Source organism: Phanerochaete carnosa (genome assembly GCF_000300595.1).
Source record: "Phanerochaete carnosa HHB-10118-sp unplaced genomic scaffold PHACAscaffold_8, whole genome shotgun sequence".
Taxonomy (NCBI): Eukaryota; Fungi; Basidiomycota; class Agaricomycetes; order Polyporales; family Phanerochaetaceae; genus Phanerochaete; species Phanerochaete carnosa.
The window spans coordinates 685,490-710,400 of record NW_006767635.1 but is presented as its reverse complement, the minus strand read 5'-3'; the positions used below and the strand labels follow the sequence as shown (position 1 = coordinate 710,400).

The window sequence follows — 24,911 nt, the reverse complement described above, 5'->3', positions numbered from 1 at the left end:
AGCGATTTGCATCAAACATTGCTTGAAGCCACTGGCTTATCAAGTACCAATATAGATACAAATATTATTCTGTAATAAGCTCAATACATGCTTAGCCACCGGCATCTGTATAGATGCCTATTCTCCTCTGAACTGTGCACTATCCCAGAACTCAGCTCTCACTGAAGTGTCTCTACGCGGTACACTGTCTGAGTGCAAAAGGTGTGTAAAATTGATTGCCGGATGTGTCCCCAAGTGGAAGCAGCTGTAAGTAATTCTTTGAAGCATATTATACTACACAGACCTGGTTAGAGGCTCCTGAGATTTTTTATAAACTTTCTATAAGCTCAGGAATGAGCTATCAGGCAGTGGGGGCAGGCTGCCAGCAGTCACATTAATATTTCAACAGCTATGAACCTTGTTGTTGTGATTCTCAGGTAAATGTATATTTTCTGAGTGAGAATATGTGTAATATAAGCCATCTATGCACAAAGCATGAGACCAAACCTGCCAGATACTAGTCTTAAAACAATTTGTTCATGAGAGTTAGCCCAACCTGGAAAGCAAGTCACACACCATGGCCCAATGTCACACACTTCTGCCCAAAGACCAGTGAAAAATGCCAAAAATTATTATTCAATGACATACTAACAATAAACAGCATATGCTGATGGATAGTGGCCACTGCCTGCCAGTGGATGTCACCAGTGTTTGGTGGTGTCTGCCACCTGCCATGTGAATCGACCGGACCAAATACCAGTGGCAGCCAGCATAACATGCTGAACACTGGTATATCCCAACATACCCCACTACTTGCCACTGATACACAGCAATATTCACCAGTTGCTGCTGTATTCCGATGGGTTCCAGTGGACAACGAACGGTGGTGTTCACAAGCGCTCACAGTGACGCACCCGTATATGGCAAGGACCGCCGGCGAACACCAATGGCCACCGGCGAACACCGGTGGTTTCCGCTGGAGGTTGGCGAACGCCGAAGTTGCAAGTCACGGGCTTATAACTCGATTCCGTAACCGCTCGCCTTATCTTCCAACACCGAGCGTCGCAACTTACTCCCTTTCTTCGCACAACCACCTCTCGGAGGCGACGGCAGAGATGCTGGCTAAGCCTGGACGCTGACTCTTAGTCCACGACGTTTACGACCTCTGATTCTGCGACGAACGTCCGCAATTCTTAGAGGATATGTTTGAGTCTCCGTTTCCCCCGTACGACCCGACGGATAGATCTGGGTTCGTCGCCTCTCTGCTGGCAAGTCAGTCTTCGAGTTCTCAACGTCGCCTCCATTAGCTTCAGGTGATTGTTCTCTCTTGAAGACGTCGGACTCAACTTTGAACGTCGTATGATATGTAGCTATGAGACAGTTGTAAAGCGGTGGCCAATCATTCTCACCGGGATAATCGACATGATCTACCAGCTCGATCATGAGATCGGAGTGTCGCTGCACACACTTCCCGCCAGCAACGAAGAGACTATCAATGTTGAGGAGAAGATCAAGGAAGGAAAGAGTATCATTGAGAAGGTTGGAAAACTGAAGTATGACATGGCAAGGGACCGGGCTCTAGAGTACGCGACCTTTCTAGCCATTTCGCGCCAGGCTGATTATTTTTTGACAGGCTTATTCCTCACGATGGCGAGGCATACATCGAGGAGTACAATGTTGAGCTGGACAAGCTCGCTCAGAATAAGAGGAATACTTGGTTCACTGCACCTTGGCTCTTTGCTGAGTAAGTGGCCGCAACAACTAGAGTGCCCATGCGAGATCTGACGCGTTGCGGTCATTTCTAGGTGTTATCTGTAAGCAAGGGCCCAATATGGATGGCAATGGCGTGCTGAGTCTTTTTAGCTATCGTCTTCTGCGGTCGTTCTTCACACAGACCACCCATTGGCGTGATTTCGATCCTTTCTCTCTCCAGAAGCAGGAAACTTTCCGTAGCAGTGGAAAGGCCATCTATCGTGAGGCTATTCTCAAATAGTTGCATGTCACCGTGTTGAATAGTTATCACAGAGCTGGCTACAACTATTCATGAGCTGGAAGTCGAGAAGGACGTCGTGCGCAACGACCCCGCGAAGCTGGCCGTTCTCTTCAAAGAGATGATACAAATGTGTCTCTGGTGCGTTCATTTAGCATTAACCTGCTGACTTGTCAGATAATTATCGTATATACATAGGGGGAATGCAACTGTATGATTTGTTTGTGTCTCCATGATGTTCTCGCAACTAACTTTGCAGTTCGTCTAATTAGGATCTCTCTTTGCTGACCCATATGTCTCACGATGACATCGCTACGTTGCAAACTGTCGGGAAGGACGCACAGGCCGCGAGACGCGAATTCATCCTGAAAGACGACCAAGACAAGGTTATCAAGTATCTTGAAGACCTGAAAGGCAAGGACGCTAGAGTAGATTTTGTCCTAGACAATGGCATGTCCCATTTTGTATATTCTGCATGTACACTGATGAATGCATGATCAGCCGGCTTCGAGGTAGGGTCTGCGCTTACCCTTATTCCGTACGCTACTAACAGGTCCTCTCGGTAGCTCTTCACAGACTTCGTTTTCGCAGACTTCCTAGTGACATACACGCCCTACGTCTCGCGTGTAGTATTCCAGTGAGCTTGTTGTTCTCATGCTTTGTACGATCCTCACCGGCTACCCCAGCCCGAAGCTTATCCCGTGGTTCGTCTCCGATGTCACCCCTCCCGACTTTGCGTCGACGATCCCTTCTCTGCACTCTGAATCGTTCTTCCCGGAGCCCAAGGCCGACGCTACCGCTCGAGATACGGCGGCGACGTTGCCGAACGCCGACGTGCACCAGCATCTGAAGACGATGGTCGCGCGGTGGCAGTCGTACCTTGATTCTGGTGTATTTTCGCTGAGTGTTCGGGCAGAGACGAAGTTGGGCGAGGCGAATGACAAGGTACGGACGCCAGTTCTAAACATGTGAGTTCTGAGAATGAGGATTTAGTGACACAGGCGAACTTCTGGACGGGCCCTTGGCCGTATTGGAACATGAGGGAGCTTGCGCCGCAGGTCTGGAGCGATTTGAAGGATAGTTCTCTCGTTGTCTTCAAGGTATGCATATCACTTCGCATCGTACGATCGCCGTTGATCTCAATCCGTGATCTTCTGCAGGGCGACCTGAAGTGAGTACAGGAGGCGAGCTACGTTGATTTCATAACTGACGAGACGAACCTTCACCAACTTCTAGCTACCGCAAGTACGTGCTTCGCTAGCAAGATCCGTACTGTTCTAGAGCTGACCGACGCCCTTTACAGGCTGACAGGAGACGTGAGCTGGCCTGTCTCCACTCCTTTCGAGGAGGCCGTCGGTACGCACTCTTGTCCAACCATTTCCGTTCGCGCCTTACGCATTGTAGGGCCCCTGGCCGGGGACTTTCCAATCTTGAGCCTGCGGACGAACAAGGCGGATGTCGTTGTCGGCGTCCCACAGGACGTCGCCGACAAGCTCGATGCCGCGGGCGAGAAGTGGCGGGTAAACGGCAAGTATGCGTTGGTTTCGTTCTTGCCAAGGCGGGTGTAGATTGGGTCAAGGAAGCAATCGTGTGAATAATAATAGATGGGGTATATTGCGGTCAATTGTAGGATCGAAAGGTGGAGACGCATAGATGAACCACATCCAGATCAGTTTCTGCTAATGCAATGCGACAATACAAATACACTTGACTCGACATCCACGGTCGAGGTCCACGATGTTTAGTTACTCAAACACTTTGCATATGTGCAACGTCCTCCCAAAGATACAAACAATAAAACCTTCGCAGCCCCTACGATGTTTAATCCACGCGCGGTCGCTTTCCACGCTCATCGTCATCATCTGCAGAGTCACGATCAGCCTCGTCGTGCGATCGCTTGGGCGTTACCCTATCGTCTGCCGAGCCGCCGCGCGACGGCGGGGACTGTGCACGCCCGTTCTGCTGGAGGCCCCTGAGAACTTGAAGCTCGGCTTCGAGACGCTGGCGTGAGGCACGCTCCTCGTCCCACATGCGGCGGACCTCCTCGAGTTGCGCCTGGAGATCGCCCATCGCCTGGTCCATGAGCAGCTTCTCGAGTGTCCATTTCTCGATGTTCCGTGCTTCGTTCTCTTTCAGATGGTGGATGTACTGCACGGCGCGGGCGAGGATCGCACCCTTGGCCTTCTCGCCCGAGCCATTCGGCACGATGCGCCCCAGCTCGTTGATCCCCTCGTTGATGTTGCCGCGCCGCCGACGCTCGACTTCTTTCTGCAGTTGTCGTGAGTATGCAAGACGAGGGAAAGGTGCGGGCGACGTACGTGGTTGTCCTTACGCTGCCGCGCCCATTCGTCGTTCGTCATCGACGAACTCCGCCCTGCCCGCCGACCAGCCGAACCAGGCTTCTGCTTTTCTCCGTCTGGTGACAGGTCGTCCAGTGAGTCCTGCTCATCACTATTCACAGCATGTGGAGGCTGCGAGCTACCAGGGGGCGCTGATACCATGCCGGAAAGATTTGGAGGCCCGCGTGGATGCGATGACGGACCCGGCTCCATGCCCGGCTGCGAGGGAGGATATTGTCCCTGATACATTGGCACACCAGGAGGAAGGTGAGGGAAGCTGGCCTGTGCCATATTTGATAAAGCCTCTGCAGCCACTGCCGAGTCCTTTGGGTCTGATCCGGGGCGGGTTGCCTGCTACGGGAGGTGTCAGCGGGACTTTTGATAAGTAGCGTGCGCATCATGCCCATCATGCTGACGACGCGAGACATGCTAACGTGACCGCGTCGACCATCACGTGCAGTACAATGTACTAGTAGTCGCGCTTACACGGTGCACCGTACAACGCAGGGGCGATCGAGCTACTTTGCGCTGATACTCACATAGAAACTGGGTCCTAGGGTTTTGAGAAGTGTAGCGATCTGCTCCTGCCCGAGCGTAGAGAATGGGTTTGACTGCTGTTCAGGGGCGCTTGAGCTCGATGTCGGAGATGTGGGTGATGGCTGCTGCGCCGGTGGTGGGGGCGCAGAACTTGCCGCTGGCTGCTGGGCGGGAGGTTGTGCCGTCGCCATTGTTAATAATTGGCGGATTCCGTTAGAAATCAGGCGTAATACGTCGTCCAGGACGATTCAGATGAGACGACGCAGAGAATTTGGAGCTACTAATTGTGATCGCCGTTGATGAGTTTAAAGTCTTGTTCGCCGGAGTCGGGGGCGCGCTCGTCGTGCGACGCGAGGAGATCACGGGGGAGAGTGGGGAAGGTCACGGCTGGGTCACGAGGAACGTGCGTGATATATAAAATCTGCACGTGAGAACCAGCACAAGCACGCGCAAATAACAGCGGCCGCTCGGTTCCATCATCCGACCACGTGGAAAGCCCCATGGGATGTTCTTTCGAACCTCTTCGCTTCGTACTCACCCGGAATCTGCCTGGGATGTGCGAGCTGAAAAAATGAGAGAGTTGCAAGTCGGTCGTTTCTCCATTTTGTGTTTGGAATGCGCATAGCACTTCATTTACGGGTTCGATGCTGAAGAGCCCTTGGTGAGTCTTGACTCGCGATGGCGCCTCACTCAGAGAACACTCAAACCAACAGAAATGCGGTTTACAGCTTCATGGCCATGTACAGGGCAAAGTGCGGTGTTGCCGCAGCACTAATTCTGTGGCCCGTTTGGCGAACTAGGTTCTGGCTTTCAAGTTCGTTGGTGTCGCACAGGAAAACAATGTTGCCACTGCTTTGACGCTAAACTCGTACGCAGCGTCTTCGCCGTCGCGCCTGATTTGGACGGGAAGAATAACCCAGGCACACCGTGCGACACTGACATTATTGCTGTCTACCGGTCACCTCGCGAGTGTATGTGGCAGTCACTTCTCGAACTCCAAATTGGCTGACGAGAAGAGGATTATTGAAGATGGTCGCTACCTTGTCTGGATCACTGCGCGTAAACTTTCACCCTAGTTTGGCCGTGTATTCTGAAGACGATGATATTATTGAACGCTAGACACTGTCAAGGCGTCAGATGAGACCTTTCTTATTCGATCTCTTAGAGCACCTTAGTCAGTGCACCCGCCTGGAACAGGCTTTCCCTCTGGTTTATTGGAGAGCGACACGAAGTGGCAGAGAAGAGTAGCGCATGGCGACCGTACAGTGCTATGTTTGCGAAAGTGGGCCAAGACGAGTCAAGGCTCACGCCGCCGACTTCCCTCTTCAATGTTGCAGGCTCTGCGTTGCCCCTCTGAGTTTTGGGTGAACTACGTCAGACATGTCTTTCGGCGGCCTTGCCTCTCTCCCGCCGTTTGAAGCAGAGCAAAGGGTTATCGGTTTTTCATTAAAATTACGGATGGTTACAGAGAGTGATAATTTAAGACTGGCATACAACGCCAGTTCGTTCTCAACTTTTCTTAGCCAACCGAGAAGATCGCCTCGCCTTTGCGACTGGGCTGGGTGGCTTCTGCATCGCTGGAGATTTCCGTGCTTCTGCTATCCTGCGACAGGTCGCCGCTTTCCTCGGGCTTGGAGGACTGGGTTCAGCGGCCTTTCGTGTTACACGAGAGCTTCTGGCATTTTTGAGCGGCTGAGATTTGTCCACAGGCGCAGCGGCCGCGACGACCGGCTTGGAGTGCATCGCAACAGACGCAGCGGGCTTTGCAGCTGTCTTGTGGGCCGTCGCGCCACTCGCCTTTTCCCTCCTCGAGCGAACAGCAGTTCGACGTTCCGGGCTGATGCTATTCCGCGCGACACCCTCGTCCTGCACGCGCTGTTTGCGCTTCGCACCCGCGATGGGAGGGGGCTCCTCGGATATGACGGGCAGACGCCGACGTGTGGACCTCCTGAGGGACGGTTGGCGGCGAACGACTTCTGGGGCCTTGGGAGCAAGGATGACCTCCGTCTCGTCGCTGATCTGCACCTTCTTGCGAACGCTGCGTATGGGGCGCGATGATGCAGATGGAACAGCCGACGCAGCTTCTGGAGGGTGACCGCTCCCGCTCGGTACAGGAGTGGAAACGTCGCCCGCCTCCACAGGAGTCGAACTGGTCGTCTTTGACTTCGACTTCGAGCTCTTCGTTTGCCCCGTAGGATTCCGCCGCTCCTGCAGCGTCAAGACGGGCTGGCCGCTGAACTGATCGATGAACTTGGCGACGTCGGATCCTGCGTTCTTTACAGACGGCAGCGCCCGATTGCGCGTCTTATCTCTGAACATGCCCTTGAACAGCTTCCATATTTTTGTGTGCGTGTCGAGCGGTCTCTTGAGATCTTCGTCTCCCGCGTACTCAGCATTGGAGTCAGTAAGGTTAGTGGAGATAGACAAATCGTCGGAGGAGGAGTCGCTGTCTTCGTTGATCAGATCCATCCAATCATCAGGCTCCTCTGGCTCATCTTCTGCAGGGTTCTTTTTCTCTTTTCTGCGCCGAAGAGCCATGGCTTTATCCATCTCCGCACGCTGTTCCTCGGCCTTGGCTTGGTCGAGCACCTTCACCGCGAACTGCTCCATCTTCTTGAGGTTGGTCATGCAGTAATGACGCTGAAGGATATCGTACGCCCGTTGTAGAAACACAGTCAGCAGCATCGGGCTGCCGTCCTTATTTGGGGCGAGCTGAATGGGCAATGTGCCGGAGACAATCGCGAATTTCTTCATCTGACCGCCGCGGTAGTAGCCGCCCTGGCATTTCTCTTCGTAGTAGAAGAAATGGTGGATCGTAGTGGCGAGGTTATCGTTCTTAGCGTTCGCCTCCCGCTGAGCCTGCAGCGAATCCGTTACCCGCACGTCCTGGGGTGACAAGTCGTGGAGGTGGAAGCGGAAGGCCATGAACAAGATGACGTAAATGAAGGACTCAAGGTCGTCAGCAACTTCTGGGGGCTTCAGGGGGTAGCCGAGGGCCATTGCGGACTTGAACGGCCACGTTCCCTGGTGGTACATTAGCGTCCTTCGTCCCGACACTCATCAATGGCAAATGCTCGACTCACCGAAATACCAGCCAGGTCGGACGCCGGCTTCGTGAGGTCTTCTTTGTACTTGCAGAGATCCCAATCGTTTAGGAACGCCGTGCCTCTCTCGATTCCGATCATTATGTTCCCGACGCTCACGTCGCGATGAAGAATCTCCGCCTTCTCCCATGCCTCCTTATGGGCTGTCCGCAGGTGAAAATAAGCAACGTATAAGCAGACAGTATAGCGCACCTAACAAGGCCATCCCAACCACTTCGAGGAGGTGGATAGCGTTATCATAGTCCTCTAGAGGCCTGCCGACCTCCTTCGTTACGAAGCGCGTGTGGACTCGCTTTGGCAGAGAGAAAATCAGCTCTTGCGTCAGCGTATACTGCTCTACGTCTCCGCCGGCGATGGGAGTAGCGATGTGCCGTACATGGTGCCTGTGAAGCCTTCTGTACGCGTCCAACTCAGTCCGCGGCCGCAATACGGAACGCCATTGGTCCTTGAAGAAGACCATGCGACGACTCCCGAGGTCGAAGGCGATGAATCCGCGAGTACATCGGCCGGTAGGCGAATAATGTGAAGAGATGGACTTTCCAATGAGATAAGGCCCTGTGAGCGAGGGCCGGTCGACATCGACTGAGGAACCCGAGTCGCTGCCTGAATCATGCAGAGAGACCATCGGACATTCGACCTGCGTATATGTTGGAACTCCGTACTTATTGTGAGCTACGAGCTGCGCACCTTGTAAACGGGATAACGACGATAGTTCTCTTCGTTCGTCAAGGTCTGCCAGTGCTTCTTGAGATGTTCGTTATCGGGCTCGTTGGCCTTGAGGATCTTTATGTCAGCGGAGTTAGCCAGCTTGACGGTCGTATCATAGCCTTGGACCTCTCGCGAGCTTCGAAGGAGACGGAAATGAAAATTCTGGAAAGATAATCCGTCGTGGAGAAGGCTGATGGGTTCGGTCACAATACAACCCGCACGATCGAATCGGAATAGACGGGCCCAAGAGCCAGCAACGTAGACAGCAAAGAGGTGGGTTCTATGCTGCCGCACCATGAGTTCAGTGGCGTATTTGAAAAACTGAGCGCGAGATCCCAGAGCCTTTTCGTCATCTACAAGCAGGGGCATACTGGGGCCAGTCCATGGCGAATGATCCGGAGGAAACCAAAAACCAGCCTCCTTGCTGGTCGGTTTGACTTCGATAAAGGATAGCATCCATGCCCAAGCACAGCGGGCGACATCAGTAGACTTGCCGGACGTCTTGTGCTTATATGCCTGAGTCGAGAGCTTGTGGCCGGTTCCCGAATAATACGAGGCTACGTCTGGACGCATGTCTACGTCACCGGACTCTGGCACGTCCGCCACGATCTTGAACACAACTTTGGACTTGGCGAGAGTCGCGATGTCGTTGCCAGCGTTTGTCTGGAGAACGCGTCTGGTCTAGCCTGAAACTTAAATGCGAAGCTTCGGTTCACTCACCAGCACCTGGTACATTCCCTTTTCTATTCGTCGTATTTCTTTGACCTGTCTCTTGGTTTCCTCCTCGTTTGTGTCATTGGTGGGCGCGTCAGACGGAGGACAAGGGGTTCCAGCGCCGGTGGAAGTGCTAGGTGTCTGTTGTACGCTTCGCTTGGGTAGGGTCTCCTTAGTCTTGGGACTAGCAGTGGATAGGTCTATTTCGAGGCCACTGTAGGAACTGACTCTTTTCGCCTGTGTTTCGGTCATGTCGTCGCCAGGTACGTAGGACAACATCTTGTCGAAAGCGACCTGTACGATGCGCGACTCCATCTCTCTCCCAATCTCCTTCGGATACGCAGGGCTCTTCGGTGCGGGGTGCTCTGAGCCGACTGCAGCAGCGTCGGCGGAAATCTTTCGTTGGTAGGGCGATTGGGCCCTAAGACGTGCAGAAAGTGAAGGAGGGTTTGCCTTTGCATAAACCACTTTCCTCCTCCGAGAGCGGGGACTATGGGTACGGGCTGAGGGCGGCGCCATGTGGGGCGAAGGGGTGAAGGAGACTCACATGAGATTTGAGATCCAGCAGGTTTATCTAGAGCTTTCGGCGTGGCAGTGGGCCACACTGCTTAGAACAACCAGTACAAAAGGGCCTCAGTTGGGTTACGACGTGGCCCAGCCTGTATCGCGACGATCACTCTCACAGTGACACCACGGCCGTGTAACCACAGCAACTAGGACGTGTAGTTGAAATCGCCTGCAATGAGGCCAGATTCTTCAAGGCAACTTTCCACCGCGGCCGCGGGCACGGCGCGGTGCTTGAGCAAAGACACGGCGGCTGTTGTGTTCGGATCCGGACTCTCGGTCTGCTCACGGTGATCGCCGTGCCCCGTGCCACGGAGCGCTCGGGCGTCGCGCCGGTGTTCTACCTGGGCTAACCGTTCTCCGTTGTCGAATCCCTTCGCCCCTAAAATCTGCCCCCAGGTGCGCGAGTTGAAAAGAGATGAGAGAAATTCTATATTTCCAAGCCGGTAGAGTCTCCAATTTTATCGGCACTCATTTTTGGAATGCGCAAGAGAACTGCTTCACATACGAAGACGATGCTCAAGAGTCTTTGGTGAATCACGACGTTTCGTTTAGAGAAGGATTAAACCAGCGGGTACGTTGCCTATAACTCGCGGAATAGCCAGAATCTGAGTGAATACTGAAGGGAGATTCCACGTTTTGCCCCAGACTGCTCCTCTTTGACCACAGATGTGAGTGAATTTAGAACTTGGACGCTCCGTATGCTGAAATGAGGCGCGTACAGCGAATTTTGGAGCTCTATCTGACATTTCCGGCGATACAAAAAACGATGCGGATGACGTCACGGCTTTATGGTACGTGGCCGACTCTTCAAGAGGGTGGAAGTCGCATTCAGCTCCTTTCTCCATACAGGAGCGGCGAGACAGTGCAATATTGTAGCGAACCCATTAGACGCAGCGAATATCACGTACAGCTTGAGGCTGACGGCGATGAGAGTCGCTTAGAGACTGATGATCAAAGGGATGAAGCGCAAGTGAATGATTCCAAGGTCCAGTACTGGTCAGATTACAGTCGCGTGTACCTCCACCCACGGAGTGTTCATCGCCTTCCTGACCTTCCTGACTGGGACGACGCGGAAGGGGATTGGGTCAATAGCTCGGATACGTTCCAAAAATATGATGAGGTACGACTTCATCTCGACTATATGCGCTGGGTTCACATCTCTGGCTGCAGGATAACGATTTCATGGAAGACTCGTTTCGTATCTTTGTTGAAGAATGTGACCACCTCCAGGTACGAGATCTTCCCGCGAAGACGTAATATCCAAGTCGGACTTTTTTGCTAGGGATTTCAAACTATGAACGACTCACTCACCTTCGGCGGCTTCACCCACTCCTTCCTCACCCGCTTTCGCGATGACTTCGCCAAGTTGCCATGCCTCTCGTTTCCTGTTCTTTCGGGTTCCGTCCCGGGCATGGCAGATGTAGATGACTCTCGTGCGGTCGGAAAAGCACTGAACGATGCCCTACTCCTTCAGAGCTTGAGCGACTTATCCACGTTGACCGTTCCAATACAACCTCCATCCCTCTGGTCGTCAAGTACTTGGCTGCGCGACCTAAACCTGACTGTATGCGGCGTTTCTGCTCTTCAAATAGGATGCAGTGCTGATAAAGCTCAGTTCGACAGCGTGTACCAGACATCTGCTATCCTCGCTACGCACGTCGAAGATGTCACACTCCCGATGAGGTCCGTCGTACTTTTTGATCTGCAGCAATCTGCCACTAACGCCTAAGATTAGACTGAAATATGACCGCGTTGACATGGCATCTCTTGCCTCGTCGCTAAGCTGGAGCAATGATAAGCTTTTCGCCGACCTTCAGGGAGCATTTCCATTGTTTCGTACGTGGGATACAGAGGGGTTTCCTGAACCGATGGTTTATAATTTTTCTACCGTCAACGGAGACGGCACAACCTGCGTGGTAACAATGTCCGAAAACGGTTTTTTATGTTATATGCTCATTGCAAGTAGGACGCAGCATCGACATATGCTCGAATGAACGTCTCACGAGGCTTTTCGGAGGTAGAGAAGAAATCATTCATGGGATGGGCGGAATGTTTCCGACCTGAGCCCTACACGTACGTCCTTGTCTGGGCCTCTCGAGTGACCGTCGCTGACACCTTGCAGCTTGCATGCCCCAGCCATCGAGTTACCATCCTCCTTCCCTCGCTTCTTCGTCTCTTCCTCTTCCTCTTCTTCTGTTCCGCCACACCAAGCAAGGTCGCTCAGCAGCCTATCTAGCGGTGCCTCGCTGTCGTCGCTCTTTGGCGCCTATGGTGCGGTGGCGAAAGATTGCCTTGGACAGCGCCGTGACGTAGTGACAAGGATGGGGCTAGAGGTTGATGACGTGAGGGAGCTGCGAGATAACTTGTGGGCCCTCGAAGATGCGTACAAGATCGACGAGGAAGTGAGCGATGACGATGAGTTGGGCGAGGACGAGGAAACGTGAGGGCTCCCGGTGTAAGCCCTCTGGCAAACGGGAATTATCTCCAAACATTTCAACTTCAACGACGATGGATACAATCGCGATACATTCTGACGGGACTTTGAAACTAGGTTAGACTTGCTACACCGAAAATAAAGCCATCTCTCTCGACTCCCAGAACCCATGTCTCAGGACTCAACACACTCGGGCCCGACATTTGGTCGCTGATATGCATGACAAGTCACACTGTCTACGAGCAGTAGTGCAGCTGCTTGCAAATTAGGCCTTAATCTTGTGCGATATCCTCATATGCAGCATTGAGGTAGCGGAACTCAACACACCGGCCTGGTTACTGAGCCTGACTAGCATACGCCATTGCACACAGAGTTCTAAATGCTTTTCAAAACTGGCGCATTCTACCCTACAGAATGAGCGATAAAATCTCCTGCTTCACATTATGCGAACAACGCTTCAGCACAGACTATCTTACATTATTAAAGCTTTGGCTCATGAACGCTCACTGCCTCGAGACCTTGATAACAATCTTGCCGATGTGCTTCTGGCTCTCCAAATGCTTGTATGCCTCCTGTGCCTGCTCAAAGTCGAAGACCTTGTCGACGACGGGGTGGATCTGGCGCGCGCTGAACAGGCGATTCATATCCTCGAATCTACGATAAAGATGTTAGCATCTAGATCAAAGCGTGCTCGTGCAGAATGACGTACTGCGTGCGCGAGCCGATGAGGATGCCACGGACTATGGCGGCCTTGAAGAGCGTCTTGAGCGGCACGTTGCTCACATCCGCATTGCCAGCGAGGAACCCAATGACGTGTATCCAGCCCGCCATGCGCACCGCGTCAAGCGATTGGTTGAGCGTGCCTGGCCCGCCGACCTCGATAATGTGGTCGACGCCCCTACCGCCGGTCTGAGTTGCACGCGAAGGTCATCACAGGGCCAATTCCGGGAGAAACAATGGGGACACACGATAATCTGCACCTCTTTCTCCCAGTCGGGTATCTTCTTGTAGTTGATCGTGTGATTTGCGCCGAGCCTCTTCGCTTGCTCGAGTTTCTCGTCGGAAGACGACGTCGCGATGACGTTTGCACCGCTCGCGACAGCGATCTGCAGCCCGAAGATGGACACGCCGCCAGTACCCTGGACGAGCACCCAGTCGCCGCCCTTGATCGGGGTAGGACCATGAAGCGCATTGTAAGCAGTGAGGGCAGCACACCTGGGAGATCCGTGAGTAGTTAAGGTGTACAAGCAAGATATGCACCTACGGTAAGGTCGATGCCTCTTCGTACGTCAGGTACTGCGGTACACGGACGAGGGACTACTCTGGCAATCAGCCAAAGAGATCCTCAGTCAAAGGCGAATAGAGCGCTCACATCAGCTGGGAAGGCCCGGTACTCGGTGAGAACACCTTCCAATGAACCACCGAGCGCGGTGTTCGCTGTCTCGGGAGTAATATCCCCATGGAGGTGCGCCTGTGAGAAGTTGGCACACACACGGTCGCCGACGGTCCACTTTTCGACGTCATCACCGACTACAACAACCTCGCCCGCCATATCCGAGCACGGCACGAGGTTCTCGTGTTTGGGGCCACGATACGTCCCGGTCGCGATGGTGAGGTCCCGGAACTAACATCATGACGCTCAGCAAGCGGCAGTCAGAGAGAACTGGGGCATACGTTGAGTGAGACGGCATGAACCTTGACGAGTACCTCGTTCGCCTTGGGCAGCGGGACGTCGAACTCGCGGACTGCCAAGTTGTGGACACCATCGAGCTACCGAAACACCAATCAACACCCATCATCGCTACGACTCTCCCGCCCTACCTTCGGAAGGAAGTATTGGCGAGCCTTAGTGGGAACCGCGCTGCCGTTCGCGGGAGTAGAGCCTGCAGGGAGGTCAGTCTTCACCATATTCGTCTGGTAAGGGTCCTGCGCGTGCTATTCGTGTTGATGGAAAACAAGACAAGAAGCGAGCGCAGTCCTTGTGTCGTTCTGCGCACTTTTATATTCAGCCCCGCTACAGCTGCTTTGTAAACATTGGAAAGTTCGGCGAGTCTTCGAGATGGCGATGACGTTGCTACTGAACCCGAGAGGTATCTGCAGCCTCTCACGGTATGCGTCAAGCAGTGGTCACCGTTATGCGTCAAACAGAATGAAAAAAGGGTACGGCTGCTTTCCAAGGGGGCTGAGCTGCTGCTTGGATATAAAAATGTCAATTGAGCGCGAATTTCTCGCGAGTTGAACGTACTTTTGGGACGCTGGCAGCGCTATGACATAGTAGTGGAGATCAAAGCCGTTTGTCCAAAAGCGACCAAAAGGGGATACGGAATTGGATGTGATGCATTGACGGTCACCAACACTGATAGAATCGGCATCGGGCGATATTCGCTTTACGCAGTTAGAGTCTACTCTGGCCACTGAACTAGCGAAATGCTACTAGCTCGTGTTTTTGCAAAAATGTGTCTCGTTGGCCATGGCGACTCTTATCTTGGCCATAGCTACACTCCCTGGTAGCATGAAAGATACATCATACTACTATGGTTTCAGGATCTCACGTCAGTCAGTCAGTGATGTTAATCTTGGACTTAGATGTCTTTTAAGCAGTAACAGAATTTAGCCTTAGGGTTGAGCATGCATAACTCTTGCAGACCGCTGGTGGAAGCGTCATACACATGCAGCGCCAGAGCTCAAAGTAGCGATGACAAAACACTTTATCTACAAACAATAAGTATTGAGAGGGTACAGCGAATATTGTCTTGGGTCAGGCTGAGATGCATCGACACCATATATACACGATAGGAATCGAGGAAGAGGGTACAGAGTGAGAATCGCTGCCCGGGAAGGTAAAGGTCGCGAGGGGAAGATACAGCGTCTAGCGCGGGTATACAACACTACAACAATAGGCAACGTACAGCACGGATCAACAGAAACGACGATAGATGGGGATATGGGTATCGAGCAACGCAGATCATAGAAGCGCAGCGGCAGCGCCACACGCCGCAAGCATGCCAAAGACGCTGGAGACGCCAAGCGCGGACGCGCCACCGGGGCTGGGCGATGGACTCGGCGAACCGGAGCCGGATGCGCTGCCACTGGACGAGGCGCCTGACGCAGAGGCAGACCCAGAGCCAGAGCCAGAACCAGAGGCGGTGGAAGAGCCGGTTGTGGAGGCTGCAGCGCTAGGCGCACTCGAGGTGGGAGCGGGGGCAGCTGCAAAGCGCGAGATTAGACCCGTTTGCATCGCCAGAGAAGCAGCAACTTACTGCCTGGAGGCATGACCTGGAAGCTTTGGCTTGTCGCAAGGACCTGTGTCACGTTCAGCGGGCTGACGAACTCGACTTGGTAGCCTGAGCCGGTGACCAGGGTGACGGCCGTGGCCGTGAAGGACTGCATATTCAAAGGTCAGAAATGCGTAGTCAAGCAAATCGCACGCGAGAGACATACCGAGTTGGATAGATCGACATCACTAGCTATGGAGAATGGCCCGTTCAGCGTCGCGTTGTCTACGTTGACGATAACGATATTGACAGGACTCGGGTCGCCCTGGGCGAACGTCCAGGTAATGGTATTGCTCATGTTCTGCACCCAGTACGACGAGGGCGACGGGCCCGTGATAGTAGTGGTACCTGCACAACACTAGTCAGACTGGCCCCCACGCTTGGACCCTGGGCAACGCACCAAGCGCGGTAGGGAGCGCAGCGAGGACAGCAGCGACGGTAACGAAACGCATCGTGGTTAAGTTCGTGAATGGGAATACGGGGAGGGCGGAGGGGGTGGCGAGGGTGAGGAAGGGAGACGAGCAGATTAAGAGCGGAGGAATGAAGAGACAAGCAGAAACACGATGTTGGCTTTATGGCGATGGCAGAAACACGGCGGTTCCCGCGATCGGAATCAACTATTGCCCCCGGAATGGGCAAGCTTCCACTTACTCGAGCATTCCATTCTTACTTGTGCGAACATTCATCTTGATCGCTGGAAAGCTGGAAAGCCGAATAGTGTTGTTGGCTGGGCCTCGTATAGTCAGCAGGCTCGTTAGCGAGGTCTCTCACTGAATTCACGCGTGATGCCAATCCAAAAATACAAGCGAAGTCCTGCAAAAGAGAGTGAAATGCCACGCGGCAATTCTGATTCGCGGAATAAAGGCTGCAGGGGACGCGGAGCATGTCCGCGACAAGGTTCGCGTGTCGCGCGCGAGCTACGGCATCATAAATTCTGACGTCACAGAACGAGATAATCATGGTCACAAGTATACTCCGAACGGGAGACGGACCAAGTTGGCAGCATTGTCCAGAAAGTACAAGAAAATGCGCGTCTTTGATGTCTAGTCCGAAAGGTCCGCGGCTGGGTCGTCTGTCATGTACAGGGCAAAATCCTGCACCGATGTCAATACTTGCAATATTGAAGGCCCCGACAACGCTCACCTCCATCCCAGCGTGAGGCATCGGCAGTGTCGACTCAGCAGTGGCAGCTGTTGCATTTGGCTGGGAGAGCTTGCTTTTGTTGCCCGCGCGCTTTTGCACTTCCGCCTTGAGCGCGGCCCAATCTCGTTCAGGGGATGGAGGCAGTTCACATCCGAGGTTCGCTTGATGGTCAGCACCTTCATTGCCTGTATCCCCAGCGTGGCCCTTCACATACTCAAAATGGACCTTAGGTACCGTCAGCCAGAATCATCAGACAATGCCGTAATCTTCACCTTCTGCTGGTTAGCCATACGTTCTTGTAGAAGCGCGGCGCAGTGCTTAATGATACCGAGGTTCTTCACAGGAGCGCCTGCTGCCGTCTTGAAGCCCCTGGTCTGCCATTTTGGTAGGTACTCTTTGAAACACTTGATACTGTAACTCGAGTCCGTCCTGATCAAAAGCGGGATTTTGGTAAAAGGTAAGGTCTCTAATATTCGAACAATGGCCTGTGCAACGCCAGTTTATCAAACATGTCCGTGGTAGCAGTCGTTGGGTACTTACGATGAGCTCCGCGCGGTTGTTCGTCTGGTCACCAGGACAGCGCTCCGCAATGTTCCTTCAGTTTGTGGGTAAGGCGCACAGCAAACAATCGTCACGAGAGGACGCACCGAGGATCGTTGGGCCCCCACCACACGCCCACGCCCGCGACTGCGCCAGCCTTGCCATTTCCTCGGCACGCGCCGTCACAGTACACGATCTGCCAGCCAGTAGTGTCCTCGATTACGTCCTTCCCAAGTAAAGAGCCGCGTGAAGGCTCTTTTGCTTTGCCCTTGGGAACTGCAGCCACGGGCGAAAACCGCGGTATCTTCTGGGCTGTTAGTTTGGTAGCGGTGCTCGTCGAGGCAGTCGGGGAAGCTAGCGCAGGGGTCGGAGCAGACGTTTGCAAGACGGGTGCGGACACGCCGTTCATCGTGAGCCATTGTTTCGCCTCAGCTTCCGTCTTGAACTTTTTGTGTTTTGCGCCCGGGAAGCCGTTCACCTGGCCCTCACAGTCGTCCCTGGACGCGACTTAGGTCAGCGCCGCGAATGCTGGCCAAGCACGCAGACATACGGTTACAAAACTGTCATGGTGCACTTACCAGGTCCCATATACTCCCGGATTGAACCCTTTCGCTACAGCATAATAGCCTGTCGCAGCTTTTGGCATCTTGCGTGTCACTCGGTTGGGAGTAGCTGACTGTATGCGTGGTGGGAGAGAGACAAGTTGCAGAGGAGTAAATCGATGCCCAAAGGGTCGTCGAGATGACCTCAAATATCGTGCCAGGATTGGGTATCGAGATATAATCGTGGGGAAAGGCGAAGACCAAAATGCCAAGCGTGAGCCGCGATTAGTGACGTGGGAGCTACATTCCTTTTCTGGCGTCTGCCGCACAGGTGCGTCGAGTCGACTTGAGCTGCCTCGTCTTTGTTGCGTTCATCTGTTAACACTCGGCAAGGCTAAAGGTGGTCTGTATCCCGTCCTTCAGTTGTAGTGAACGAGTCTGCCGACATACCACGCTCGCCCACATCCTGCTCCGCGCATAGGCATCGGCGACCCAGGGCTTTGGTGATACCCGTGCATACCGTTCCCTCGGGTATCCTCTGCTGCGGGAACTACTGGAGCTGCAGCAACAACGAACCGGACGAATGGGTTTCCACTATGTCCTCTCGCTCCTCGTCCACCATGCCTTCCGTTGGGCCGCAGGATGAGCTTACCGCCGCAGTATCAAGCGTCGTTGAGTCTTTGAAGCCGCTCCAAAAGGCCCGCTTCCTGCTCGACCACGTCTTGAAGCTCATCGAATCTGGGAGGTGAGTGGCTGTTCGCTCGCAGATGCAGGATAGCTTTCTGAAGAAAGTGGCGGAATAGGTACAATGAAGAGGCCGAGAAATATCTCGAGGTGTATCTCAGGACACCAGGGCTATCCAACGAAGACAAGGCGAAAGCGCTACTCGCCCGCGGAAACGCCCAACGCATGCTAGGAGAGAGAATGCTTGCGCGAGCTCAGCAGGGTGAGTTCGTGTACTCCGTTGCTCTCCAATGCTCCTTTGGCTGATTGCCGCCAGACTTCCAAGCTGTCGCCAACCTCGACCCAACGAATCGTGAGCTCCAGTTGTACTTACGCCGCGGGAACATTGTGAGCAGCATACATGACACTAGGCCGATTCATTGACTCAGGACCGTCCAGATCCACTTTGTTGACGAGCCCGCGTCGCACCGTGCGCCTCCCGAGGTGTGGGACCGCATCGCACGGTTCATCCCCCGGTACCACCTCCGGACATGGCTCTTCGTGTCGCGGTTTCACAGGAATATCGCTGTACGGATTATCTTCCACACACTCGACCTCTATTTTGGCGAAGATCAGGATAATCCGAGGGAGAACCTCAACCGTGGGTTAGACATTTTCGACCGAGTGAAAGCGGATCCAGCGTTTGCGCGTCAAATCAAGGTCTTGCGTCTTCACTGGGCATACGAAGAAGGGGACATGCTGGATCTGATGACCAGTAAGCTAGGAAGCCGTCTTCTGCCACTGCGCCTGGAGGATTGACCGTATGTACCCAGGGATATTCCGCACTACGCTTCCAGCGTTCACATCTCTCAAGGAGTTCGAGTGGATAGGATACCCCGAGCTGCGCGCTGACATGGTCCAATCCATCTTTACTTCTCATCCGCACCTGCATGCTCTTGGTCTTATCGGCTGGCACTTCGATGCGGTGGGCGTCAGCGGGTTCCGCAGCCTCTGCAAGTTTACCTTGCGCGCTGAGGATGACGACGGTTTTGCCGACATGGGAGAAGTCCGCACGGTACTCGACATGAACGAGTCAACTCTCCGGCATCTGACGCTTGGCGCGTACTTGCAGCGGACGCACTCGTGGGATAGCGCCTTCCAAAGTGCGACGATCCGCAACTTGACACATCTCGACCTCGTCGACACTCGTATCTCCCACACTGTGCTTGCGCGCATCGCGCACGCGCACAATCTGCAGAGCCTGACGCTGCATGGTACGTTTGAAGAGCCGAGCGCAGCGAGCGTCGTCTTCGGTTCGGATCACATCATCGGTGATAAGCACACTTTCCTGCCGCACCTCCAGGAGTTCCGCTTCGTCATGATCGGGCACGACGACGAATGGGGGCTCTTCCAGAGCGTGACACAATTTCTCAAAGCGCGTCGACGCCTCCGCCGTCTCGACCTCGGTTCGTGCCCCTGGGAGCTCGTCCACGCTGTCCTGCCCGACCTCGTTGGTCTCCGCGTCCTCCGCGTCCGTATCGCGAATCTGAGCAATATCGCACTCAATTCGCTCCTCGCTTGTCTTCCGCGCGAGATGGTTGCCATTCACCTGTCGAGTGCCGTCTCCGAGAAGCCAATGCACCGCTACTCGTCGGCCTTCAGAATCTTTCACGCGCTGTCCATCCTGCATCTTCATCAGAACTGCCGGCGCCCCCAGCCGAACCTCCTTTCCGACAAGGACTTCCAGGTGCAGACCGAATTCTGGCATGCCAGCCTCCGCTCGATTGCGCTGAACGTGCCAAGTGTAGACTTTGTCGGCTGGCATGGCGAGCATTACGTCGTCGTCCGCGGCGGTGAGGAGGGCGGGAATGTCGAGATGAAAGAGCTTCCCGCTAGGCGCAAACTGGATTGTGGAAAGGGTGTAGACCTCGGAGGCGATGACGCTGCTTGGCTGGAGAGGAAAGATGTTCCGATGGACTACGAAATGTCGGGTTTGGAGGCGTGACATTGGTGTACGGTAAGACGCGGCTGTGTCCGGCCACTCCTACTCGTGTACGTGCCAAAAATATATCGAAATATATGTTATTACAAGACCCTTGACGGGTGTCTCCCCCTGTACCAGAAGCAGCGACATAGGACAGTATCAATGTGGAACGGGCAAGTCGGGATCCCGACGGCTTATGTAAGCTTTGATGCGCCTTAGTAGGTCTCTAGCTTCCGCTTGGCAAAGTTTTGCCTCCGTCGCTCGGTATGACATGGACCGTCTCCCCTTGACGTAGCTTCGTAAGTCCAGAATGTAGGAAGTGTCAGCATGTTATCGTCCCGCTCTACTAATCCACTTACAGAAGACTACCCCGGATGTCACTGTGGTAGCGGTCGCGCATTCAAATGTGGCCGCCGTCGTCGTGCTCCGCCGTCCTCCAAACACGGCGGATCGTACTTCCGATCACACGCCTCTTATGGCTCACCCGTCGCGACGTAAGTACGATTCCCGCTCTGGGGTCTCCGGTGAGTGGCTTTACCCGATTGTGCTTGATGTCATTGACGGTGGCGGAATACTGGAATTGTAGTGGTAAATACTCAGTGCAGGTTTGCTTCCGTCGCGGCTCGAGAGCAATGGTCGTCATTCGTGAGCCCCAGGGTTCATCGCGGCATATGAGTGTCGTTGTACTGCAGGAAAATGACGTACTTTGCATGCGATTTTGGTGCTAAGTCCCCAGGGCATAATAGAGGCTGGGATCATATATAAGTGCGGCGGAATTGCTCTCGAGTTGCACCAATTCGGCGAATACCTCCATCTACTCGCATCTTCATCTTCAATCACCTCAACTAGTTTTCTCGCCCTTCAACATCCCAAAATGTTCACTAAGGCCACTTACGCCGTTTTCACTGCGGCCACTCTCGTCGCTGTGCAGGCCCTCCCTGCTCCCCTCCCTCTTCCTGCGCCGCTTCCGGCAAGGAACAACGCGACTCACAACTACACCATCGGCAACACCACTTACTTCAATCAGAGTACGTTACTTTCTGGTGAATATCTGTATTATGGCTGACCGGCCGCCACAGCGAACGGCGGCGAAGCTGCTTGCTCTCGCGGCATTACTCAATGGTGCACCAACCCGACTCGTCGCTCCATCGATCTCGACGTTGCCAACGGTCAAAATGGACAAGGTACGTTCGGATAATGACGCCGCTCACCTGTCCCGCTGATCGTCATCAGGATCTGGTGATCTTCTCGGCGCCGAAGTTGGCACCGACCAGGACTCAGTCAGCACAGTCTCCATTCTCGATGGCGGGGTCTCTGCCAAGGTTGGCGGTGCTGGTGCCTCAAGCAGCGGTAGCGTCAACGGTGACGCTGGCGTCGGGCTCGGTGGCGATAGCGGCAACGGCAATGGTGTAGGTGACATTGGACTCCGTCGCCGCGGAGTTGACGTCAATGTTGCGGATGATCAGGCGAACGGTACGCTATACCCATTCCCTCGATTCTGTCTGTCTGACTTGAATATTAGGAGGTCTCGTTGGCGTGAAGGCTGCTAACGACGTCACCAACGGTGTTGATATCGACGCATTGAACCGTGTAGTTTCCGCCCAACTGGATGGTATCTCTGCCAACCCTGGTCCATCCGGCAGCGATGTCTGACTCGTCGGACGGAGATTCCGGCTCACCGGATAGCAACGACGGCGCAGCTGGCAATGGATCCGGTAACGACAATGGCGGCGGTAACAACGGCGTTGCTGGCGTCGAGATTGGCTCGGACAGCGGTAATGGTAATGGGTTGACTGGCATTGATCTCGGTCGTCGTGCTTTGTAAATTCTGTTCAAGTGATACGTGGCTGCATACTTAATAGTAGAGAAAAGCGTAATATGTATTTGTATCGCGACATATAACATCCCTTGTTTATCTTGCACATAAATCAGTTGTGAAAACAGGAAGTCCGAGACGTTACCGCCCGATTTTTCGACAGGTCCAAAACGATTTGTGCTACGGAATAACACTATGTGGTAATACATTAATGTTCCGGCGTGATCCAGCCTTTTCACAAACAAAACTCGCTGCTCATTGTTTTCGGCATCATCTGGCGGTTGGAGGCGGGGGCGCATCACGAAAACCTTCAGGTGTTGGAGATGCCTTGGATTAGACGCCATTTTTTAGTTTGCCTTGTACATTGCTAGGACTTGTCTTGGAGGCGTTGACTGGCAACTTCGTCAAGGCGCCCAGAGCATGTCGGTCCGAATCAAGACGCACAAGCGATGTCAAGACGTTTGGATGCTTTCCTGATGGCCACTGTCAGGTGTTTGGGGTCTTCAAAGCGCGTGAATTCCACGCTGTCACCGCCGCGAGAAAGTAGAGGAATCGATATCTTCGTCGTCTTCGAAGGTAAAGCCTTCAAGCTTCAAGCTTCAACTTGAAGCTGAATTCTAGTGTGTTGAGACTTCCTCTATCCATAATTCCTCTCCACTTCCAAAGAAGACACATGACAGGAATCACTGCTGTGTCAGAGATTGAAGGCATTCTCAATGAACTGCACATCTCTGCCCAAACCTCGCAGCCGAGGGCCTCGTAAGCATATCTGCACTCTCTGACTAACTTCCGCAGAAGGCTTACGATGCTGCTATTCTTTTGTCGACGTAGCGACCAGAGCTCGCCAGATGACATACTCCAGCTTCAGGTCGCTAGGCTGGCACGCATCGATCTATCAGGCCCAGACTTAGGACATGAAGATCAGAGGCCCGGGCACGCCCATGTACAAGTTACTCCATCTGAGAGTCCCCTAACCCCAATCAATGAACTTCCTCCGGAGATCCTTTGTGCGATATTCACCCTGTGCGTCGAACTTGAAGATCGTCCAAGTAACATCCATCCCGCCTTCACAATTTCCCATACATGCTCAGTTTGGCGAGCCATCTCTCTTGGATACCCTATCATGTGGAGCCGAGTTAACTTGTCCCAGCTCTCGCTTGCGAGTGCGGAGCTCGTTCTTCGCAGAGGCAAGGCAATTCCGTTGAGGATCGTCGGCTGCGATATATCCACGAGGCGGGACGTCACTGCATTAATCCCAAATCATTGTCACCGCCTTGAAGAGCTACGCATTCAGCTTACCCCTAACAACGACACCGCTGCGATGGTCACCGGGATTCCCACCATTGCATATCCAAATCTAAAGCGAGTCTCCCTGCATCTTCCACCGCCATCGTCGAACCTTCCGGTTCCAGCACATATCACCATAATCTCCACACCACTCTTTGGTCGCAACGCGCCACAGCTGCGCTGCTTGTCGCTTCTCGGAGTCCGTCTGCCATTCCGTAGCGGTCATTACCGTAACTTATCCACTCTAAAGATCGCTAGAGGGGACTCTCTCGACGCCAATGACGACGACATTTGCTGGGTTTTACGAGAATCTCCGAATCTCGAGGTGCTCGAGATTGACTTACTCGTGAAGAGAACCCGTAGCCAAGCCCCTGGCGTATTCCTGGGAAGGGCGGTGATGCAGCATCCTCCAACTCCTCTGCTCTGCCTCAGGACGGTCCGACTAAGTATGCCTCTCATTCTTGCGCGTCGCTTGCTGTCGTCGATCTATTCAGACTCCGTCGAAGTATTCGAGATTCGTCTCACCGGCTCTCAACACCACAGCTACAAGCCTGGCGATCTGTTTGAATCCCTATCCGGTCTCAGGCTTACTCGTATCTTCCAGGAATTGCGCATCATCAGCGCAGATGTTGTCAACCATACGCCGATCCAAGGCGCAGTAGAGTACAATTCTATCCGCGTCGCAGGTTCCACTTTCGATAGGCCTGGCATGCCGGCGTCCTTCTCCCTGGATTGGTTGGAGCAAACGTCGCAAACTCTCCCAATGCTTCCTGGAGCAGTTGAAGCTATTCGGTCCTATCATGATATGCCAAAGCTTCGGTCCGTGTGGCTCTCCTCGAGCGAGCCTAGGGACAAGCCCTCACTGAACTGGGCTGCTTTCGGATCGTTGGCGCTGTTGTCGCACGACGGTTTCCTCGCTCTTGGCGGCGCTGCTCATCATTGTATCACCTCCCGTCAGCCACAAGATACCACGCCGATCGCTGGTTCGCCATCACTTCACCCGAAATCCGTAAAGATGAAGGGCGAAATGCACCACGACGAAGTGCAGCGGCTCTGGGAATGGTGCCGGAAGCTGGCGAACCTCCATGATTTTGACATGAGCTCATCTATTATACAATGCTACACGATTGAGCAAGGATTTGCATTCGTACGACAGGTGTCTCAGCACAAGAATATCCACAACTTCATTTGGCCTTCTTTCCGATTTTGGGATCCTTCTACGGGCAAGTTTGGACAGCCTCGGAATATGCACAAGGAGTGGTTGTCACTACTCAAAGTGACTGCAATAT

The 24,911-nt window shown here is 53.7% G+C and overlaps 8 protein-coding genes across 8 annotated transcripts; 5 read left to right on the top strand and 3 right to left on the bottom strand.

Annotated features, from left to right (window-relative positions):
* The first annotated feature begins 1,109 nt into the window (after nt 1-1,109).
* Nucleotides 1,110-5,186, top strand: PHACADRAFT_260786 (uncharacterized protein). Its single transcript, XM_007398704.1, has 18 exons — nt 1,110-1,232; nt 1,348-1,562; nt 1,613-1,723; nt 1,785-1,793; nt 1,843-1,952; nt 2,005-2,110; nt 2,168-2,180; nt 2,242-2,419; nt 2,471-2,481; nt 2,536-2,606; nt 2,656-2,914; nt 2,971-3,069; nt 3,130-3,140; nt 3,206-3,214; nt 3,273-3,325; nt 3,374-4,237; nt 4,288-4,662; nt 4,848-5,186. Exons 1-16 carry the CDS (start codon nt 1,182-1,184, stop codon nt 3,535-3,537), a joined length of 1,470 nt encoding a protein of 489 aa, XP_007398766.1. The 5' UTR covers nt 1,110-1,181; the 3' UTR covers nt 3,538-4,237; nt 4,288-4,662; nt 4,848-5,186.
* A 1,168-nt stretch (nt 5,187-6,354) lies between these two features.
* On the bottom strand, nt 6,355-9,890 carry PHACADRAFT_198473 (uncharacterized protein; the record flags this gene model as incomplete). The annotated part of the gene is made up of 5 exons (XM_007398703.1): nt 6,355-7,869; nt 7,929-8,092; nt 8,142-8,586; nt 8,637-9,320; nt 9,378-9,890. 5 exons carry the CDS (start codon nt 9,888-9,890, stop codon nt 6,355-6,357), a joined length of 3,321 nt encoding a protein of 1,106 aa, XP_007398765.1.
* A 422-nt stretch (nt 9,891-10,312) lies between these two features.
* On the top strand, nt 10,313-12,569 carry PHACADRAFT_211670 (uncharacterized protein). Its single transcript, XM_007398702.1, has 10 exons — nt 10,313-10,509; nt 10,561-10,606; nt 10,660-10,729; nt 10,788-11,058; nt 11,109-11,168; nt 11,221-11,502; nt 11,554-11,621; nt 11,674-11,854; nt 11,905-12,011; nt 12,061-12,569. The coding sequence occupies exons 1-10, from the start codon at nt 10,354-10,356 to the stop codon at nt 12,380-12,382; spliced, it is 1,563 nt and encodes a 520-aa protein (XP_007398764.1). The 5' UTR covers nt 10,313-10,353; the 3' UTR covers nt 12,383-12,569.
* Nucleotides 12,570-12,661: 92 nt separating this feature from the next.
* On the bottom strand, nt 12,662-14,589 carry PHACADRAFT_186564 (uncharacterized protein). The gene is made up of 7 exons (XM_007398701.1): nt 14,194-14,589; nt 14,047-14,142; nt 13,745-13,996; nt 13,637-13,689; nt 13,341-13,587; nt 13,082-13,281; nt 12,662-13,026 (listed from the first exon to the last, which is right to left on the bottom strand). Exons 1-7 carry the CDS (start codon nt 14,278-14,280, stop codon nt 12,876-12,878), a joined length of 1,086 nt encoding a protein of 361 aa, XP_007398763.1. The 5' UTR covers nt 14,281-14,589; the 3' UTR covers nt 12,662-12,875.
* A 387-nt stretch (nt 14,590-14,976) lies between these two features.
* On the bottom strand, nt 14,977-16,192 carry PHACADRAFT_176428 (uncharacterized protein). The gene is made up of 4 exons (XM_007398700.1): nt 16,048-16,192; nt 15,814-15,995; nt 15,633-15,756; nt 14,977-15,579 (listed from the first exon to the last, which is right to left on the bottom strand). The coding sequence occupies exons 1-4, from the start codon at nt 16,097-16,099 to the stop codon at nt 15,338-15,340; spliced, it is 600 nt and encodes a 199-aa protein (XP_007398762.1). The 5' UTR covers nt 16,100-16,192; the 3' UTR covers nt 14,977-15,337.
* A 439-nt stretch (nt 16,193-16,631) lies between these two features.
* On the top strand, nt 16,632-20,647 carry PHACADRAFT_260777 (uncharacterized protein). The gene is made up of 11 exons (XM_007398699.1): nt 16,632-16,741; nt 16,791-17,015; nt 17,063-17,275; nt 17,331-17,385; nt 17,438-17,827; nt 17,909-18,203; nt 18,266-18,617; nt 18,676-18,818; nt 18,873-18,943; nt 18,995-19,310; nt 19,369-20,647. The coding sequence occupies exons 7-11, from the start codon at nt 18,469-18,471 to the stop codon at nt 20,538-20,540; spliced, it is 1,851 nt and encodes a 616-aa protein (XP_007398761.1). The 5' UTR covers nt 16,632-16,741; nt 16,791-17,015; nt 17,063-17,275; nt 17,331-17,385; nt 17,438-17,827; nt 17,909-18,203; nt 18,266-18,468; the 3' UTR covers nt 20,541-20,647.
* Nucleotides 20,648-22,026: 1,379 nt separating this feature from the next.
* PHACADRAFT_260775 (uncharacterized protein) lies at nt 22,027-22,365 on the top strand. Its single transcript, XM_007398698.1, has one exon. It carries the CDS (start codon nt 22,165-22,167, stop codon nt 22,342-22,344), a length of 180 nt encoding a protein of 59 aa, XP_007398760.1. The 5' UTR covers nt 22,027-22,164; the 3' UTR covers nt 22,345-22,365.
* A 598-nt stretch (nt 22,366-22,963) lies between these two features.
* Nucleotides 22,964-23,629, top strand: PHACADRAFT_260774 (uncharacterized protein; the record flags this gene model as incomplete). Its single annotated transcript, XM_007398697.1, has 2 exons — nt 22,964-23,094; nt 23,167-23,629. Coding segments are annotated over exons 1-2 (395 nt in total), but the record flags the coding sequence as incomplete, so codon positions are not given.
* Between the last annotated feature and the right edge of the window lie 1,282 nt (nt 23,630-24,911).